General features: G+C 52.2%; 1 protein-coding gene across 7 annotated transcripts in view; it reads right to left on the bottom strand.

Annotated features, from left to right (window-relative positions):
- Window positions 1–19,560, bottom strand: part of LOC144772195 (NACHT, LRR and PYD domains-containing protein 1a allele 3-like) — an 884,004-nt gene that overhangs the window by 126,151 nt on the left and 738,293 nt on the right. For 5 of the 7 annotated variants that reach the window (XM_078656326.1, XM_078656330.1, XM_078656328.1 and 2 more), the window contains one exon: window positions 3,264–3,305. The exons of the other annotated variants lie outside the window; for them this stretch is intronic. In XM_078656326.1, coding sequence (XP_078512452.1) covers window positions 3,264–3,305 — 42 coding nt within the window. The remainder of the gene's footprint in view (window positions 1–3,263; window positions 3,306–19,560) is intronic. 7 annotated transcript variants of the gene reach the window in all.

Here is a 19,560-nt window from a genome sequence, read left to right as displayed (position 1 = left end):
ATCACTCCAGTATGTGGATGATAAAATCCTTGTGGACCAAACTCCAATTGGCTTCAAAAGCTTTGAGATGCACTGGCAGCTCCTGCAGGTCCAACAACCTGGAAATCAATGTAACAAACACAAAGGTAATGACAATCTCTCGTAAACTGAAAAACAGGATCTTGGTTCATTGAGGGGAAGGCCATTGAAGAGGTTGACTCGTAAAAGTATTTGGGGGTATGAGGGACCATATCCCCAAAAAACACACATTAACGTCCAATAGGGGACAGCAAACTCCCTAGAATGGGCCTTCCGCGAGTTGAAATAATCTCTGATGAACCCTGAACTAACCCCTCTCTTGAAGGTAATGGGATGTTAATCTCCTCCCACTATTGCTTATGGGACCATGCCATTCAGAGATAAAGTGGCCAATTGGCTGGACAGAGCGGTCTTCCTGTTATCAAAGAGTTTTTTCACTCCCAAACTGCACTCCACATTGGGTACCCAACGCACAGTTTCTGGCTTACAGCCTCAAAGTGAAACAGGCCAAGAATCATACTTAGAAGAGTACCATTTGTGACATGATAAATACCCTTACATCAAGCTAGCACCAGTAATCAAATCACGCCCTAGAGTCACTGGGGGCAACTGACATATGGGTAAGCGGTCTGCTGCCGCCCTTGCAGCCAAATTGCTGATTAAACAGGCAAAGCTAATATCATGGGAACATGATGCATGGGTAATTAAGACATTGGCACATGGAGGGATGGCGTCCGCGCTGTAAGAGTCAGCATCCCTTCTGTCCTATCTCTCCTTGCACCTTGGCCTGAGTAGGAAAAGTCAATTGATGTGTCTGCGATTTGGACTCATCGCCTTGAAATCACACTGTTCTGGTCGCAGAGACTTGGGATGAGTCTGATAGGCAATGTCGCCTCTGCTCTAAGGAAGAGGAGGCATTAATGTACGTTCTCTGTATCTGTGACAATTTGCTCCCTTTAAGGAAGTTTTTGTGTCCGGTATGGCGCATTTTAAATGTCAGGACCTGCAGAGGCACCATAGAAGCTTGCCTGAGAGGAGAGTCAGCCCAGCTGGCCGCTCGTTTTGTGAAATTTATGAACTCAGTAGCCATGCTGTTAGGGTCCCTCAGACCCGGGTACCTCCCTTAGCTGAATCACCCCGTCTAAAAGGATCCTCTGGTCAGGGCCGGGTTAACCTGTTTCTCAGTCTGGTCCTTACTTTTGGATACGAAGAATGGTTGAAGGGGGATAACGGGGAGCTTTTTAGATGGTAGAGAAAGGGTTGCTTTCCACCCGTCAAACTCATACGTATTTTTATAATAGTTTTTAGACTTTTTAATTCCTTTTATTTCACTGTGTATTTTTAATCGGCTTGGTGGTTCTCAAATGCAATGATTTAATTTAACAGTGTATTTTTTATTCTGCTTGGGGATCCGTTTTATCCTATCCTCACTCCAAAGGCCTCTACTCTGTCGGCCATTGGTGGAAGTTTTCTCTCGACTGAAAACTTAAGGTTCACTAATCTCAAACTGAGGCGTACACATTGAGGGTTTGGCAGGCATTTTTTACAAGAAAGGACGCATCGTTGAGTCAAAATTACTTGCGCCTGCTGCAAAAATCCTTATGATGCCATGGATGCGCTGTATTTACAATTCGGGACTCCATGGCACAAGCGCCCACAGATGCATTAGAAATACTGATGGGTCTCCGAGAAGGATGCCGCAAGGCATCAGGCCCAAAAGTGGCACATTTCTGTAGTTGGATATAAGGCTGAATCACCTACAGCAATGCATCAAAAAAGAAGAGGCAATGCGTCAGTATTAACTGGAAAAAGTAGCCTACTGTCTGGGGACCAGGTGAAAAACTCACCCTGGACTCTATTATATTGGTCCTGTATGTCTTGCATACAAGTGGGCATAGGGCACTTCTGTGTACCACTATACTTATGTATGTATGGGTGACATATTGTGTGAGTCTACTATGTGTGTGGATGCAAGTCATGAATGTTGTGTTCTGTGACATTTACTGTGTTACCTACCTTAAGTGTGCTTTTGCCTGTTGAGGGATTGTAATTTCCTTGCAGATTATATTGTTGGAAGGAACTTGAGCTGTTCCGATTCCTAAGCCACAGTCAATGAGTGATTCCTAAGCCAGGGATTTAGAGGCATGGGAATGTTGATGCAATGCAAGCGCAGCGGCCCGTTTCCCGACAATTCGTAACTTTTCCAAAAAGTCATAAATACCACTGCATCAGTTTTACGTGGGAATGCCTACCTTGTATATATTAATTCTAATGTGACACAGCTGATTTCGACAAAGCTAAAAACAGAAGCATGCTGATGAAAAGTGACGCATCTGCCTAGATGCATCATCTTGTAAATATGGAGCAAAGAAAGCGCCACTGGTGCATCAAAATAAATTACTCAATGCCAGTGCAAGCTCCTTGTAAATATGCCCCCTGGAATTTAGTCGCGCTTGTCCATCAAACTCTAAATGAGGCTATAAATGTTCCCATATTTGGTGGATGACGAGGGAACAGACCCTTATAAACTTCCTTATCATAGTCCCTAACCCTGAGCTGCTCGGCCCCCAGCCTGATGGCAATGCACCGCACACACTTGAGAATCAAAACACGTTCCCCACCGTAGTGCCACTCATGGAAAAAGTCTTTTATATGCACCTTTGCTTATGGAAACACGGCACGAAGCAGTGTGACACCCTCTTTACGTGATGTTCACCTCCCGGTCAGAGAGGCGAGGAGGACTTTTAAAGATAGTAGTAAAGAGATACAATAAAAAACTGTACAGGCAATAAAATGACTTATTTGACTTCACAAACCGTTCCATCAGCAGGTCTGCTGCAAACTCCATCATTTGACTTTGAGTCCAGCACAGACTGGGCTAATTGTCTATAACGGCTGCCAATGCTGGTAAACTAACTCTGACAGGCTCTTTGGAAAAGCAGACACCCTTCTCTCAATGGTCAAAAGCATTTTCAGGTTTGTTCAAAACCACCAGGTAAGAGGATTTTCTGAACACACACACACACACACACACACACACTCACTCACGCGCGCACACCCACACACACACACACACACACACAGGCACGTGCACATGCAAGCATATACACACACACCCCAAACCAGTGTGGTGAGAACAACACACATCTCCACATTACAATCCTGCATGTCTAGGGAAAGCTGGCATCAGATAAATATTCAATTATTTAATGTCTGTGGAATGTAATTTTAACAATTATACTCACCCGGTGCGTCTAGGATTTCTGATAACTTGGAATCAATATCATCTAAAAATAGAAATAACAAATGTTAATCCAGTATTTTAATTGGTTTGTCCAAAACTATGTTTCAAAATCCAATCAGGTCGGTCACCGCCAGCACAGTGTCGAGAAAAGTATCTAAGATATCAAGTACCTGCTCCAGGTTCATCCAAAAGTAGGGTCTAAATTGCCAGTGGAGGTGCTTCTGCTCCAGGTTCGTCCACAAGTAGGGTATAAAGTGTCCGTGGAAGTGTACCTGGTCCAGGTTCCACAAGTAGGGTCTAACAAGTCAGAGGAAGGGCGCCTGCTTCAGAGTCATTCAGAAGTAGGGTCTAATGTGTCAGTGGAAGTGTACCTGCTGAAGGTTCATCCCCTTGTAGGGTCTAAAGTATCAGTGGAAGTGTACCTGCTCCAGGTTTATCCACGAGTAGGGTCTAAAGCGTCAATGAAAGTGTACCTGCTCCAGGTTCATCGACAAGTAGGGTCTAAAGTGTCAGTGGAAGTGTACCTGCTCCAGGTTCATCGACAAGTAGGGTCCAAAGTGTCGGTGGAAGTGTACCTGCTCCAGGTTCATCGACAAGTAGGGTCCAAAGTGTTGGTGGAAGTGTACCTGCGGCAGGTTCATCCACAAGTAGGGTCTAAAGTGTCAGTGGAAGTGTACCTGCTCCAGGTTCATCGACAAGTAGGGTCCAAAGTGTCGGTGGAAGTGTACCTGCGGCAGGTTCATCCACAAGTAGGGTCTAAAGTGTCAGTGGAAGTGTACCTGCTCCAGGTTCATTCGGAAGTAGGGTCTAAAGTGTCAGTGGAAGTGTACCTGGTCCAGATTCATCGACAAGAAGGGTCTAAAGTGTCGGTGGAAGTGTACCTGATCCAGGTTCATCCACAAGTAGGGTCTAAAGTGTCAGTAAAAGTGTACCTGCTCCCGGTTCATTCGGAAGTAGGGTCTAAAGTGTCAGTGGAAGTGTACCTGGTCCAGATTCATCGACAAGAAGGGTCTAAAGTGTTGGTGGAAGTGTACCTGCTCCAGGTTCATCGACAAGTAGGGTCTAAAGTGTCAGTGGAAGTGTGCCTACTCTTGGTTCATCCACAAGTAGGGTCTAAAGTGTCAGTAAAAGTGTACCTGCTCCCGGTTCATTCGGAAGTAGGGTCTAAAGTGTCAGTGGAAGTGTACCTGCTGAAGGTTCATCCCCTTGTAGGGTCTAAAGTATCAGTGGAAGTGTACCTGCTCCAGGTTTATCCACGAGTAGGGTCTAAAGCGTCAATGAAAGTGTACCTGCTCCAGGTTCATCGACAAGTAGGGTCTAAAGTGTCAGTGGAAGTGTGCCTACTCTTGGTTCATCCACAAGTAGGGTCTAAAGTGTCAGTGGAAGTGTACCTGCTCCAGGTTCATCGACAAGTAGGGTCCAAAGTGTCGGTGGAAGTGTACCTGCGGCAGGTTCATCCACAAGTAGGGTCTAAAGTGTCAGTGGAAGTGTACCTGCTCCAGGTTCATTCGGAAGTAGGGTCTAAAGTGTCAGTGGAAGTGTACCTGGTCCAGATTCATCGACAAGAAGGGTCTAAAGTGTCGGTGGAAGTGTACCTGATCCAGGTTCATCCACAAGTAGGGTCTAAAGTGTCAGTAAAAGTGTACCTGCTCCCGGTTCATTCGGAAGTAGGGTCTAAAGTGTCAGTGGAAGTGTACCTGGTCCAGATTCATCGACAAGAAGGGTCTAAAGTGTTGGTGGAAGTGTACCTGCTCCAGGTTCATCGACAAGTAGGGTCTAAAGTGTCAGTGGAAGTGTGCCTACTCTTGGTTCATCCTCAAGTAGGGTCTAAAGTGTCAGTGGAAATGTACCTGCTCCAGGTTCATCGACAAGTAGGGTCCAAGATGTCGGTGGAAGTGTACCTGCGGCAGGTTCATCCACAAGTAGGGTCTAAAGTGTCAGTGGAAGTGTACCTGCTCCAGGTTCATTCGGAACTAGGGTCTAAAGTGTCAGTGGAAGTGTACCTGGTCCAGATTCATCGACAAGAAGGGTCTAAAGTGTCGGTGGAAGTGTACCTGATCCAGGTTCATCCACAAGTAGGGTCTAAAGTGTCAGTAAAAGTGTACCTGCTCCCGGTTCATTCGGAAGTAGGGTCTAAAGTGTCAGTGGAAGTGTACCTGGTCCAGATTCATCGACAAGAAGGGTCTAAAGTGTTGGTGGAAGTGTACCTGCTCCAGGTTCATTCAGAAGTAGGGTCTAAAGTGTCAGTGGAAGTGTGCCTACTCTTGGTTCATCCACAAGTAGGGTCTAAAGTGTCAGTGGAAGTGTACCTGCTCCAGGTTCATCGACAAGTAGGGTCCAAAGTGTCGGTGGAAGTGTACCTGCGGCAGGTTCATCCACAAGTAGGGTCTAAAGTGTCAGTGGAAGTGTACCTGCTCCAGGTTCATTCGGAACTAGGGTCTAAAGTGTCAGTGGAAGTGTACCTGGTCCAGATTCATCGACAAGAAGGGTCTAAAGTGTCGGTGGAAGTGTACCTGATCCAGGTTCATCCACAAGTAGGGTCTAAAGTGTCAGTAAAAGTGTACCTGCTCCCGGTTCATTCGGAAGTAGGGTCTAAAGTGTCAGTGGAAGTGTACCTGGTCCAGATTCATCGACAAGAAGGGTCTAAAGTGTTGGTGGAAGTGTACCTGCTCCAGGTTCATTCAGAAGTAGGGTCTAAAGTGTCAGTGGAAGTGTACCTGCTGCAGGTTCATCCACAAGTAGGGTCTAAAGTGTCAGTGGAAGTGTACCTGGTCCAGGTTCATCCACAAGTAGGGTCTAAAGTGTCAGTGGAAGTGTACCTGCTCCAGGTTCATTCGGAAGTAGGGTCTAAAGTGTCAGTGGAAGTGTACCTGGTCCAGATTCATCGACAAGAAGGGTCTAAAGTGTACCTGCTCCAGGTTCATCGCCAAGTAGGGTCTAAAGAGTCAGTGGCAGTGTACCTGCTCCAGGTTTATTCAGAAGTAGGGTCTAAAGAGTCAGTGGAAGTGTACCTGTTGCAGGTTCATCCACAAGTATGGTCTAAAGTGTCAGTGGACGTGTAACTGCTTCAGGTTCATCCACAAGTAGGGTCTAAAGTGTCAGTGGAAGTGTACCTGCTCCAGGAGTGTCACGCCTGCCAGTTTTCTGACCAGATTGCGCGGGTGAATAAAGATGGATGCCTTGTAACGCGCATGTGCAAAGGGGTCAGGCAAGAGTTATAAGCCTGACTTCCCCTTCGCACCAGTGCTTCGCGTTCTAGTGCACCGTGATCCTTGCGTCGCGTCACTTCCGCTTTGGCCATTAACCCAAGTTTGGACTTGGGCTTTGTTGTTACCCGTTTCCTGCTGCCTGCGCCTGTACCTTAGTAGTAACGAGGTTCTGGATCCTCGTTCTGTTCCTCCTCTGTACTTCTGTTTTCAAGCGAGCTACAAGCTCGTGTTAGAGAGGCTTTTGCCCCTCCCACTTCACCTCCATATTTACTATTGAATCGGACACGAAGTTCCCAGCAAACTATCCTGGTGCCGGCTATCTTCTACCCCCAGGGAAGAGGTGTGGCGCCGCGGCCAGGGCGACTGACTCTGGAATCTGGGGATCACTGTTCGATCCCCAGCACCGGTGGCAGATTAGCCCAGCACCATGTGACTCTGGGCAATAGCTTGCTTAATCGTCCCGACGGCCCCCAGCCCCTAGAGACCCTTACGGGTGATTGCGCGCTTTACAAATGTGGATTATTATTATTATTTTTCCTTTGGAGACTAACCTGCTACTCCTGGTGCCGCCCGCCAGCCGGACTAGATGTTCCGTCGGCCGGCCAGACCAGGGCAGAGCTATTGTTTGCTTTGTCCTGGGGCATTGTGGTAGTCGTAGTCCACCCAGAGACCCTTTTTTATGCTATTCCTTATTTTCCCCTTTAATATTTGGACATCCTTTAAGTTCCCTATAACCTGATAGAGTAAGACCTGATTTCGTATTTTCATATACACAGTGCTTGTACATAGACATGAGGTGACATCCATGTATCTTCATTACACAGGCAGATCAATAGAAACATTCCGAAGAAGAGGCCAAACGATTCCTGTACATACCTTGTTGAACATTGATATAGTTTGGGAATTCCAGCAGCTTCAATCGGTAACCACACACATAGAAAGGCCAAAATATTAATGTATGTGTCCTGCTGTATATTGACCATCTTCTTTCTTTTAGTTCCTGTTTCCAACCGTGTGGGAGAACGGTTCGTGGAGTCCTTTCTTCCCTTTTGCTTTCCTTGTTTTGTTCCCTCCTTTCCCTCCATATCACCATTGTGTTCTCGGGTTTGATAGACGCACGAGGTGTAGGGGGAAGGGTTGGGCCTGTCTACGGATCCCGGCACTCCTGCAGAAACAGCTCGAGGATCCTTACAAGGAGCGCCCACAAGTAGGGTCCAAAGTGTTAGTGGAAGTGTGCATGCTCCAGGTTCATGCACATGTAGGGTTTGAAGTGTCAGTGGAAGTGTACCTGCTCCAGGTTTATCCACAAGTAGGGTTTAACATGTCAATGGAAGTGTACCTGGTCCAGGTTCATCCACAAGTAGGGTCTAAAGTGTCAGTGGAAGTGTACCTACTCCCGGTTCATCCACAAGTAGGGTTTAAAGTCTCAGTGGAAGCGTACCTGCTCCAGATTCATCCACAAGTAGGGTCTAACATGTCGTTGCAAGTGTACCGGCTGCAGGTTCATTCTCATATACAGACCACCAGGACCACGCACAAAGTTCAGCGAAGACATCGCAGACTTCATCAGCCCACACGCACTCCCCTCCTCCGACTTCATCCTCCTAGGGGACCTCAACTTCCACCTGGAGAACCACGCCGACAACAACACCACCAACATATTGGACAACCTCGCCAACCTCGGACTCAAACAGCTGGTCAACACCCCCACCCACTACGCCGGACCCACGCTCAACCCCATCTTCTCCTCCAGCAAACACATCTCTTTCAGCCACACCACCGAACTCTCCTGGACGGACCACAGCTGCGTCCACTTCAGCTTCAAGAAGACCACCGTACACCATCACGCTCAACAACCACCGAGAAGACAGTGGAATCGAATCACCACCGAACAACTCGCTTCAGCCCTCTCCCAGAACCCCCCCGCCTGCACTACACACCCCAACGAAGCCGCCAGCAACCTCACGAACTGGATCTCCGACTGCGCCAACCTCCTAGCCCCCCTGAAAACCCAAAAAAACAAAAACAACCACAAGAAAAACTCCTGGTTCACCCCCACCCTCAAGGACTCCAAAAAAGAATGTCGCACCCTCGAGAAGTCCTGGCGCCTCAATCAGACCGACGAGAGCATGTCTGCTCTCAAAAACGCCACCCGCAAACACCACCAACTCCTCCACGCCGCAAGAAAATCAACCTTCAAAAACAGACTCGACAACAACGCCCACAACAGCAAGGAACTATTCGGCATCATCAAAGAACTCTCCAACCCCGACGCCGAAAGCAACACCATCCCCCCATCACAGGATCTCTGCGACTACCTCGCAGCCTTCTTCCACCACAAGGTCACCGTCACCGACATCTACAACAGCCTCACCACAACCAACATGAACCCCCCACCGGAACACGCCACCGAAAACACCGCCATCCACACCTGGAACCCAACCACCACCGAGGAAACCACCCGCATCATGAACTCCATCCATTCAGGATCACCATCCGACCCCTGCCCGCACCACATCTTCAATAAAGCCAACAACGTCATCGCACCCCACCTCCGTGACATCATCAACGCATCTTTCACCACAGCCACCTTCCCGGAGAATTGGAAACACGCCGAACTCAACGCCCTCCTAAAGAAACCAACAGCTGACCCCACCGACCTCAAACTTCCGGCCCATCTCGCTCCTCCCGTTCCCCGCCAAAGTGATTGAGAAGATCGTCAACACTCAGCTCACCACCGCCCTGGATACTAACGACTCACTCGACCCCTCTCAATTCGGCTTCAGAGCCAACCACAGCACCGAAACCACCCTCATCGCAGCCACGTACGACATCAGAGCCCTGACTGACAAAGGAGAGACCGTGGCCCTCATACTCCTGGACCTCTCCGCAGCCTTCGACACGGTATGCCACCGTACCCTGATACGTCGCCTCAACAACACCGGCATCCGAGGCAAGGCCCTGGAATGGATCATCTCCTTCCTCTCCGGAAGAACACAGAGAGTCCGCCTCCCCCCCTTCAGATCCACAGCTACTGAGGTCATCTGCGGCGTCCCCCAAGGTTCCTCCCTCAGCCCCACCCTCTTCAACATCTACATGTCCCCCCTGGCGAACATCGCACGCAAACACAAACTCAACCTCATAGCCTACGCGGACGACACCCAGCTCATCCTCTCCCTCACCAACAACCCCACCTCAGCAAGAACCAGACTGCACGAAGGCATGAAGGAAGTAGCGGACTGGATGACAGACAGCCGGCTCAAACTCAACACCGATAAGACGGAGGTCCTAATCCTCGGCCCTACACCCACCGCTTGGGACGCCTCCTGGTGGCCCCCCGCACTAGGAAGCACCCCCCAACCCACCGACCACGCCCGCAACCTCGGCTTCATCCTGGACTCATCCCTCTCCATGACCAGACAGGTCAACGCGGTGACCTAAGCATGCTTCAACACCCTCCGCATGCTCCGCAAGATCTTCCGCTGGATCCCCACCGACACAAGAAAAACCATCACCCACGCCCTCGTCACCAGCCGTTTGGACTATGGAAACACTCTGTACGCCGGCATCACCATCAAACTACAGAAGAAACTTCAACAAATCCAGAACGCAGCCGCACGTCTCATCCTGAACATTCCTCGCCACCACCACATCTCCGGACACCTGAAGAAACTCCACTGGCTCCCAGTCAGAAAGAGGATCACCTTCAGACTCCTCACCCACGCACACAAAGCCCTTCACAACCTCGGACCTAAACTCATCAACCACCGCATCTCCTTCTACATTCCCCCTCGCACCCTACGTTCAACCGGACAAGCCCTGGCAGCTGTGCCTCGAATCCGCAGAGCCACCGCCGGAGGCAGGTCCTTCTCCAACCTGGCAGCGAAGACCTGGAACTCTCTACCCAGCCACCTCCGCGCCACACAGGACCTCCTCTCCTTCAGAAGGCAGCTCAAGACCTGGCTCTTTGAGCACTGTCCTGCCCCCCCGCACCCCCCTCCCCCAGCGCCTTGAGACCCCTACGGCTGAGTAGTGCGCTTTACAAATGCAATGATTGATTGATTGATTGACAAGTAGGGTCTTAAGTGTCAGTCGAAGTGTACCTGCTCCAGGTTCATCAACAAGTAGGGTCTAACGTGCTAGAGTGTCTGTGAAAGTGTACCTACACTGGGTCCATCCACAAGTAGGGTCTAAAGTGTCAGTGGAAGTGTACCTGCTCCAGGTTCATCCACAAGTAGGGTCTAAAGTGTCAGTGGAAGTGTACCTGATCCAGGTTCATGCACAAGTAGGGTCTAAAGTGTCAGTGGAAGTGTACCTGCTCCAGGTTCATGCACAAGTAGGGTTTGAAGTGTCAGTGGAAGTGTACCTGCTCCAGGTTTATCTACAAGTAGGGTTTAACATGTCAATGGAAGTGTACCTGGTCCAGGTTCATCCACAAGTAGGATCTAAAGCCTCAGTGGAAGCGTACCTGCTCCAGATTCATCCACAAGTAGGGTCTAACATGTCAGTGGAAGTGTACCGGCTGCAGGTTCATCCACAAGTAGGGTCTAAAGTGTCAGTGGAAGTGTACCTGCTCCAGGAGCATCCACAAGTAGGGTCTTAAGTGTCAGTCGAAGGGTACCTGCTCCAGGTTCATCGACAAGTAGGGTCTAACGTGCTAAAGTGTCTGTGAAAGTGTACCTGCACTAGGTCCATCCACAAGTAGGGTCTAAAGTGTCAGTGGAAGTGTACCTGCTCCAGGTTTATCGACAAGTAGGGTCTAAAGTGTCAGTGGGAGTGTACCTGCTCCGGGTTCATCGACACGTAGGGTCTAAAGTGTCTGTGGAATTGTACCTGCTCCAGGTTAATCGACAAGTGGGGTCTAAAGAGTCAGTGGAAGTGTACCTGCTCCGGGTTCATCCACTTGTGGGACACCCCCACGCCGCACGGCCACCAGCTGCTGCGTGTGCCCCATCGCTTTGCCCTCTGCCTCGCTGCCTGCCTCGCTGCCGGCTGACCCTGCTGTCGTTTGTCTTGTCTTGTTTTGTCTATCATTTGTGCTTGTTTTTCTAGTAGATTTTGCCCGTGTTAGCGTTTTTTGTCTCTCATTTGTGCTTGTTTTTCCAATAGATTTTGCCCGTGTTAGCGTTTTTTGTCTCTCATTTGTGCTTGTTTTTCCAGTAGATTTTGCCCGTGTTAGCGTTTTTTTGTCTCTCATTTGTGCTTGTTTTTCCAGTAGATTTTGCCCGTGTTAGCGTTTTTTGTCTCTCATCTGTGCTTGTTTTCTAGTAGATTTTGCCCGTTCTGCCTGTTTCCCGCCTTCCTCGCCGCCCCCCGCTTCCCGCCACCACCGCTGACCCCGCCCCTTTTTTCCTTCTGTTCCCTCCCCGCTCCCGCCTCCCAGCTGCTCCGCCCACCCGCGCACTTCGCCTTATATGGCGACCGTGCGAACGCGCAGCGTGCACGCGCAGCGGGCACGCCGATTGTGCGCCGAAGGCGCGCCAAAGGTAAGCCCGTCTGCGCCCGTCCGCGACCGGATCGCGACCAGCGCCAGGACCCCTGGCCCACGAAGACCCCGACCGACCCGCCTGACGTACTCCGCCGCCACCCTCATCGCACTCAACACCGGCCGACTCCCAGAATGCCACCAAGCCTCACCACGACACACCCACGGACCTTTCAGCTGCCACGCCTGCAAGTTCACCTGCATCCGGACCTGCCGCACACCAGCACCCGCCAAGCCGAACACCAGCAGCAACCACCTCAAGTGCATCCTGCTCAACACCCGCTCCGTCCACAGACACGCCACCGAACTCTGGAACCTCCTCGACACCACTGCCCCTGACGTCGCCTTCCTCACGGAGACCTGGATGAACGCCTCCTCAGCGCCCGACATCGCCATCGCTATCCCAGAAGGCTACAAGATCGTCCGGAGGGACCGCAACGCCAACCAGATGGGAGGAGGCATCACCATCATCCACAGGAACACCATCCGGCTCACGACCAGCACCGACAACACCCTGACCACCGCCGAACACCTGCATTTCCAGATCCACACCGACCCGAACACCACCCTCAGAGGCACCCTGATCTACCGACCCCCGGGACCACGCACACAATTCAGCGAGGACATCGCCGACTTCGTCAGCCCGCACGCCCTCCCCTCCGCCGACTACATCCTCCTGGGGGACCTCAACTTCCACCTGGAGAACAACAACGACCGCAACACCAGCTCCCTGCTTGACAACCTCGCCAATCTTGGACTCAAGCAGCTGGTGTCCACCCCCACCCACCTCGCCGGACACACACTCGACGCAGTCTTCTCCTCCAGCCCAGACATCGACTTCAGCCACGCCACAGAGCTTCAATGGACGGACCACAGCTGCGTCCACTTCACCTTCAAGAGAACGACGACCCACCACCACCAGCAACAGACCGCCCGCAGAAGCTGGAACAAGATCACAGCAGACCAGCTCGCCACCTCCCTGAGCCAGCACCCTCCTGCCAGCTCAGCGAACCCCAGCCAGGCTGCCGACAACCTCACGAAGTGGATCAGCATCTGCGCGGACGAGCTCGCCCCGCTAAGGACCCCGCCCAGCAGACCCGGCAGCAAGAAAGCCCCGTGGTTCACCGACGAACTCAAGAGCTCCAAGAAGAACTGCCGAGCCCTCGAGAAAGTCTGGAGAAGGGAACCCACACCGAACAACAGGACCACCTTCAAGCTGGCCACCCGGAAGCACCACCAGCTGATCCGCGCCGCCAAGAAAACTGCATTCAAGGACCGACTGGACAACAACGCACACAACTGCAAGGAACTCTTCAACATCGTGAAAGAGCTATCCAACCCCAGCGCAGGAAACAACGACATCACCCCATCGCAAGACCTCTGCAACTCCCTCGCTTCATACTTCCACAACAAGATCGCGGACATACACAACAGCTTCAGCAACCAACCAACGCACACCAGGACCGAACAACCACCCCCCACCGCCACCCTCATCGCCTGGACCCCGATCAGCACCGAAGACACCATCCAAACGATGAACTCCATCCACTCCGGTTCACCGACTGACCCCTGCCCTCACTACGTCTTCAACAAGGCCGACGCTGTCATCGCACCCCACCTGGGGATCTTTGCACTGCTGACTGACATCACGGTATCGCCTGCATCCAGTAAATTAGCAATATCGCCTGCATTTAGCCAATTTGCGCTGTGCTTTCTGAAACTTATAGCTCATAGCGCATGTGATTGTAGCGCCGCCCGCCCCGCATTGCATGTGATTGTAGCGCCGCCCGCCCTGCACTGCATTTAGCTGTGTTTGCCCACCTGGCAGCAACGTGTATTATTTTGTTAATCTCCTTTTCGCTGTCCCAGGCGACCTACTGCCCCTGCCTCGCCTCCCCTCTGACCTCCATTTTGTTTGCTGTTGTTGTTTTCCCTGCCCCTCCTCCCCGCTACCGCCTCCCAGCTGCTGACCCTCCCACCCACGTTCACAGAGCCTACCTCGTCCCTCCAGCCCCTGTGACCGCCCGGACTCGCTCCTGACCGGTTGCTCCCTCCTTGCTCCTCTCCCAGTACTGCTGCTGTCTTCCTGGGGATCTTTGCACTGCTGACTGACATCACGGTATCGCCTGCATCCAGTAAATTAGCAATATCGCCTGCATTTAGCCAATTTGCGCTGTGCTTTCTGAAACTTATAGCTCATAGCGCATGTGATTGTAGCGCCGCCCGCCCCGCATTGCATGTGATTGTAGCGCCGCCCGCCCTGCACTGCATTTAGCTGTGTTTGCCCACCTGGCAGCAACGTGTATTATTTTGTTAATCTCCTTTTCGCTGTCCCAGGCGACCTACTGCCCCTGCCTCGCCTCCCCTCTGACCTCCATTTTGTTTGCTGTTGTTGTTTTCCCTGCCCCTCCTCCCCGCTACCGCCTCCCAGCTGCTGACCCTCCCACGCTCCGCCCCCCCCACCTTCCATTTATGGCCAATGCCTCCACGCGCAGCGTCCACGCGCTGCGGCCTCGCCGAAGGTGCGCCAAAGGTAAGCCCATCTACGCCCGTCCGCGCCCAGCGCCAGACCCCCTGCCCCTCGCGTTGCCCAGCCCTCCCGCATTACCTACGATGCCGCCACCCTCCTAGCCCTTAACCCCGGTCGCGCCCCCAACTGCGTCCAATCCGCTCCCGGACACACCCATGGACCTTTCTCTTGCTACTCCTGCAAATTCAGCGGCACCGTCAACATCTCCGCTACGACCACACCACAGATCCCCGACCCCAACCACCTACAATGCATCCTTCTCAACACCCGATCAGTCCACAGGCACGCCATTGACCTATGGAATCTACTAGACACCATCTCTCCAGACATCGCCTTCCTCACGGAAACATGGATGAACGCTTCCTCCGCACCAGACATCACCATTGCCATCCCTGAAGACTATAAGATCACTCGCAAAGACCGTACCAGCCACACAGGAGGAGGGATCGCTATCGTCCATAAGAAATCAATCCGCATCTCAACCAGCTCTGACGCCAACCTCGCCAACTCCGAACACCTCCACTTCCAAATACACATCGACCCCAAGACCACACTCAGAGGCACCCTCCTCTACAGACCACCAGGACCCCGAGCTAAATTCAGTGAAGACATCACGGACTTCATCACTCCACACGCGCTCCCCTCCAAAGACTACATCCTTCTGGGAGACCTCAACTTTCACCTTGAAAAGATCAACGACCGCAACACCGCCACCCTCGTGGACAACCTCGCCAACCTCGGACTTAAACAACTAGTCACTTCCCCCACCCACATCGCAGGTCACACACTCGACCCAATCTTCACCTCCAGCAATCATGTCTCCTTCAGCCACACCACGGACCTCCTCTGGACTGACCACAGCTGCGTTCACTTCACCTACAACAAACCAAAACCCAACATCCACCTCCAACCAACCCTGCAAAGAAACTGGACCAAAATCACCACGGACCAAATCTCCGCATCGCTCCTTCGAAACTCCCCAGCCCTCTCCTCTAACACCAACGAAGCCGCCGCCAACCTCACCCTATGGTTATCCAACACCGCCGACACCTTAGCACCACTGAAAAAATGTCAAAGAAAACCTGGCAGCAAGAAGGCCTCATGGTTCAACGATGATCTCAAAAAGTCCAAGAAACTCTGCCGCTCCCTTGAAAAGGCCTGGAAAAAAGACCCAACCACCAGCACCAAGGACGCCTTCAAAAGCGCCACCCGCACTCACCACCAATTGATCCGAAAAGCCAAGAAAACAGCATTCAAGGATCGACTTGACAACAACGCCCATAACAGCAAGGAACTTTTCAACATCGTCAAGGAATTTTCCAATCCCTCGGCCAACTCCAACGACATCACCCCCTCTCAAATCCTCTGCGACTCCCTAGCCTCATTTTTCCACAACAAGATTGCAGACATCCACAACAGCTTTGACAACCAACCCGGAAACCAACCCACCCTACCATTTGCTGATCATCTTCCCCCCGTGAACACCCTTAACGACTGGAACCCAATCTCCACTGAGGACACCATCCGCCTGATGAATTCCATCCACTCAGGATCCCCCACAGACCCATGTCCTCACCACATCTTCAACAAAGCAGACTCCATCATAGCACCGCACCTCTGTGACGTCATCAACTGCTCCCTCAACTCCGCCACCTTCCCGGAAGACTGGAAACACGCTGAACTCACCGCCCTTCTGAAAAAACCAACAGCAGACCCCACCGAACTCAAAAATTACCGCCCCATCTCACTTCTTCCATTCCCGGCCAAAGTCATCGAGAAAGCTGTCAACAACCAGCTCGCCGCCTTCCTCGAAGCCAACAAATCCCTCGACCCCTCACAATCTGGCTTCCGAGCAAAACACAGCACTGAGACCGCCCTCATCGCAGCAACAGACGACATTCGAACTCTTCTGGACAATGGAGACACAGTCGCCCTCATCCTCCTTGACCTCTCTGCAGCTTTCGACACAGTCTGCCACAGCACCCTTTTACAACGCCTCAATAACATCGGAATCCAAGGAAAAGCACTTGAATGGATCACCTCGTTCCTCACCGGAAGAACCCAGAGAGTCCGCCTTCCTCCATTCAAGTCCGAGGCCTCTGAAGTCATTTGCGGCGTACCACAAGGATCCTCACTCAGTCCCACCCTCTTCAACGTATACATGAGCCCCCTCGCGGCCATCGCACGCCAACACAACCTCAACATCATCTCTTACGCGGACGACACTCAACTGATCCTCTCCCTCACCAATGACCCCAGCACCGCCAAAACTAACCTACACGAAGGAATGAAAGAAGTTGCCGAATGGATGAAACAAAGCCGTCTGAAACTGAACTCGGACAAAACAGAAGTCCTCATCTTAGGTACATCCCCCTCTGCATGGGACGACTCCTGGTGGCCAGAAGCCCTCGGAAAAGCACCCATCCCGACAGACCACGCACGGAACCTAGGCGTCATCCTGGATTCTTCACTCTCAATGAACAGACAAGTCAGCGCCGTATCCTCTTCCTGCTTCAACATTCTTCGCATGCTCAGAAAAACATTTCGCTGGATCCCCTCCGAAACAAGGAAAACAGTCACCCACGCTCTGGTCACGAGCCGACTGGACTACGGAAACACCCTCTACGCAGGTACTACCGCAAAACTCCAGAAGAAACTCCAACGAATCCAAAACGCCTCAGCCAGGCTCATATTAGACATCCCACGCAACGAACACATCTCTGGTCACCTTAAAGACCTCCACTGGCTTCCCGTCAATAAGAGGATCACTTTCCGTCTGCTTACCCACGCACACAAATCACTCTACGACATCGGACCAGATTGCCTCAACTCACGACTGTCCTTCTACACCCCCTCCCGCCAACTACGTTCTTCCAGCCAAGCCCTTGCCACTGTACCTCGCATCAACAAGACCACCATGGGAGGCAGATCCTTTTCATACCTGGCTGCTAAAACATGGAACTCACTCCCCGCTTACCTTCGCCTTACCCAGAACCACCTAGCATTCAGAAAGCAACTCAAAACATGGATATTTGACAAATAATCCTCCTCCCCTTCCTAAGCGCCTTGAAACCCTCTGGGTATGTAGTGCGCTATACAAATTCCATGACTTGACTTGACTTGACCTGCGAGACATCATCAACACATCCTTCGACACCGCCACCTTCCCTGAGAGCTGGAAGCACGCCGAACTCAGCGCTCTACTCAAGAAACCCACAGCGGACCCCACCGAACTCAAGAATTACCGCCCCATCTCGCTCCTCCCGTTTCCAGCCAAAGTCATCGAGAAGACCGTCAACAAGCAGATGGCCGCCTTCCTCGAGACGAATGGATCCCTCGACCCCTCACAGTCCGGCTTCCGAGCCAATCACAGCACCGAGACCGCCCTCATCGCCGCCACCGATGACATCCGAGCCCTGATGGACAACGGAGAAACAGCGGCCCTCATCCTCCTTGACCTCTCCGCGGCATTCGACACTGTCTGCCACCGCACCCTAGTACAGCGCCTCAGCAACGTCGGAATCCAGGACAAGGCGCTGGAATGGATCATCTCCTTCCTCGACGGAAGAACACAGAGAGTCCGCCTCCCACCGTACAAGTCAGAGGCATCCGAAGTCATCTGCGGCGTCCCTCAAAGATCCTCTCTGAGCCCCACCCTCTTCAACGTCTACATGAGCCCCCTCGCGGCCATCGCACGCCAACACAACCTCAGCATAATCTCCTACGCCGACGACACCCAGCTGATCGTCTCCCTAACCAACGACCCAGCCGCCGCCAGAGCCGACCTGCACGAAGGGATGAAAGAGGTAGCCGAGTGGATGACGACCAGCTGCCTGAAACTGAACTCCGACAAGACAGAGGTCCTCATCCTGGGCTCTTCACCCTCCGCCTGGGACGACTCCTGGTGGCCTCCCGCCCTGGGCACCGCACCCAAGCCAACAGACCATGCACGCAACCTGGGCTTCATCCTGGACTCCTCCCTCTCCATGACCAGGCAAGTCAACAACGTCTCCTCGGCATGCTTCAACATCCTACGCATGCTACGGAAGATCTTCTGGTGGATCCCCACCGAGACCAGGAAGACCGTCACCCAGGCCCTCGTCACCAGCCGACTGGACTACGGCAACGCCCTCTACGCCGGTACCACCGCCAAGCTCCAGAAGAGACTCCAGCGGATCCAGAACGCCTCTGCCAGACTCATCCTCGACATCCCACGCACCAGCCACATCTCCGGACACCTGAGAGACCTCCACTGGCTCCCCGTCAACAAAAGAATCACCTTCCGCCTCCTCACCCACGCACACAAAGCCCTACACGACCAAGGCCCGAGCTACCTCAACAGCCGAATCAACTTCTACGCTCCCAAACGCCCCCTCCGATCAGCCAACCACGCCCTCGCCGCCGTCCCCCGCATCCGAAGAGCGACTACAGGAGGAAGGTCCTTCTCCCACCTGGCCGCCAAAACCTGGAACTCCCTCCCGACCGACCTGCGCCTGACCCAAGACCACCTCTCCTTCAGGAAGAAGCCGAAGACCTGGCTGTTCGAGCAGTAGCGGCACCCCCCCTCCCCCAGCGCCTTGAGACCCCACGGGTATGTAGTGCGCTCTATAAATGCCAGTGATTGATTGATTGACAAGTGGAGTCTAATGCATCAGGTGAAGTGTACCTGCTCCAAGTTAAGCCACATGGTCACATGTAGGATCCCGGACCACAGAGTGAATGGACAGTTCCATGCAGTGACTTAGTCACTAGTAGGTTTGCTATTCTTTGGAGAGTGAATGCTTCTTGATGAATGTGCTTTTGGCTCAATTACATGGCAGGTCTATTATTGGCGAGAGGACTCTGGATTATTGACAAGTATCCACTAGCAACAGAGAAGTGGGCAGAGGACTTCTGAGAACAGTGCCTGTTTGCCAATCTGCCTGTAGAGCGTGCGATTGGCCACATGCATTACTGGATGAGCCTGAGGATTGCCTGAGTCAGGAAGTTTTGAGTACGAGTTCCTTGTGGCAGAGTCTGTGCAGAGAACAGAGGAGTTTAACATCCTCTGTAGAGAATGGTACTTTGCACTCTG

This window comes from Lissotriton helveticus, chromosome 8 (genome assembly GCF_964261635.1).
Source record: "Lissotriton helveticus chromosome 8, aLisHel1.1, whole genome shotgun sequence".
Lineage (NCBI taxonomy): Eukaryota > Metazoa > Chordata > Amphibia > Caudata > Salamandridae > Lissotriton > Lissotriton helveticus.
Note: the sequence above shows the minus strand (reverse complement) of the source record. Positions and strands in the feature narration are given on the sequence as shown.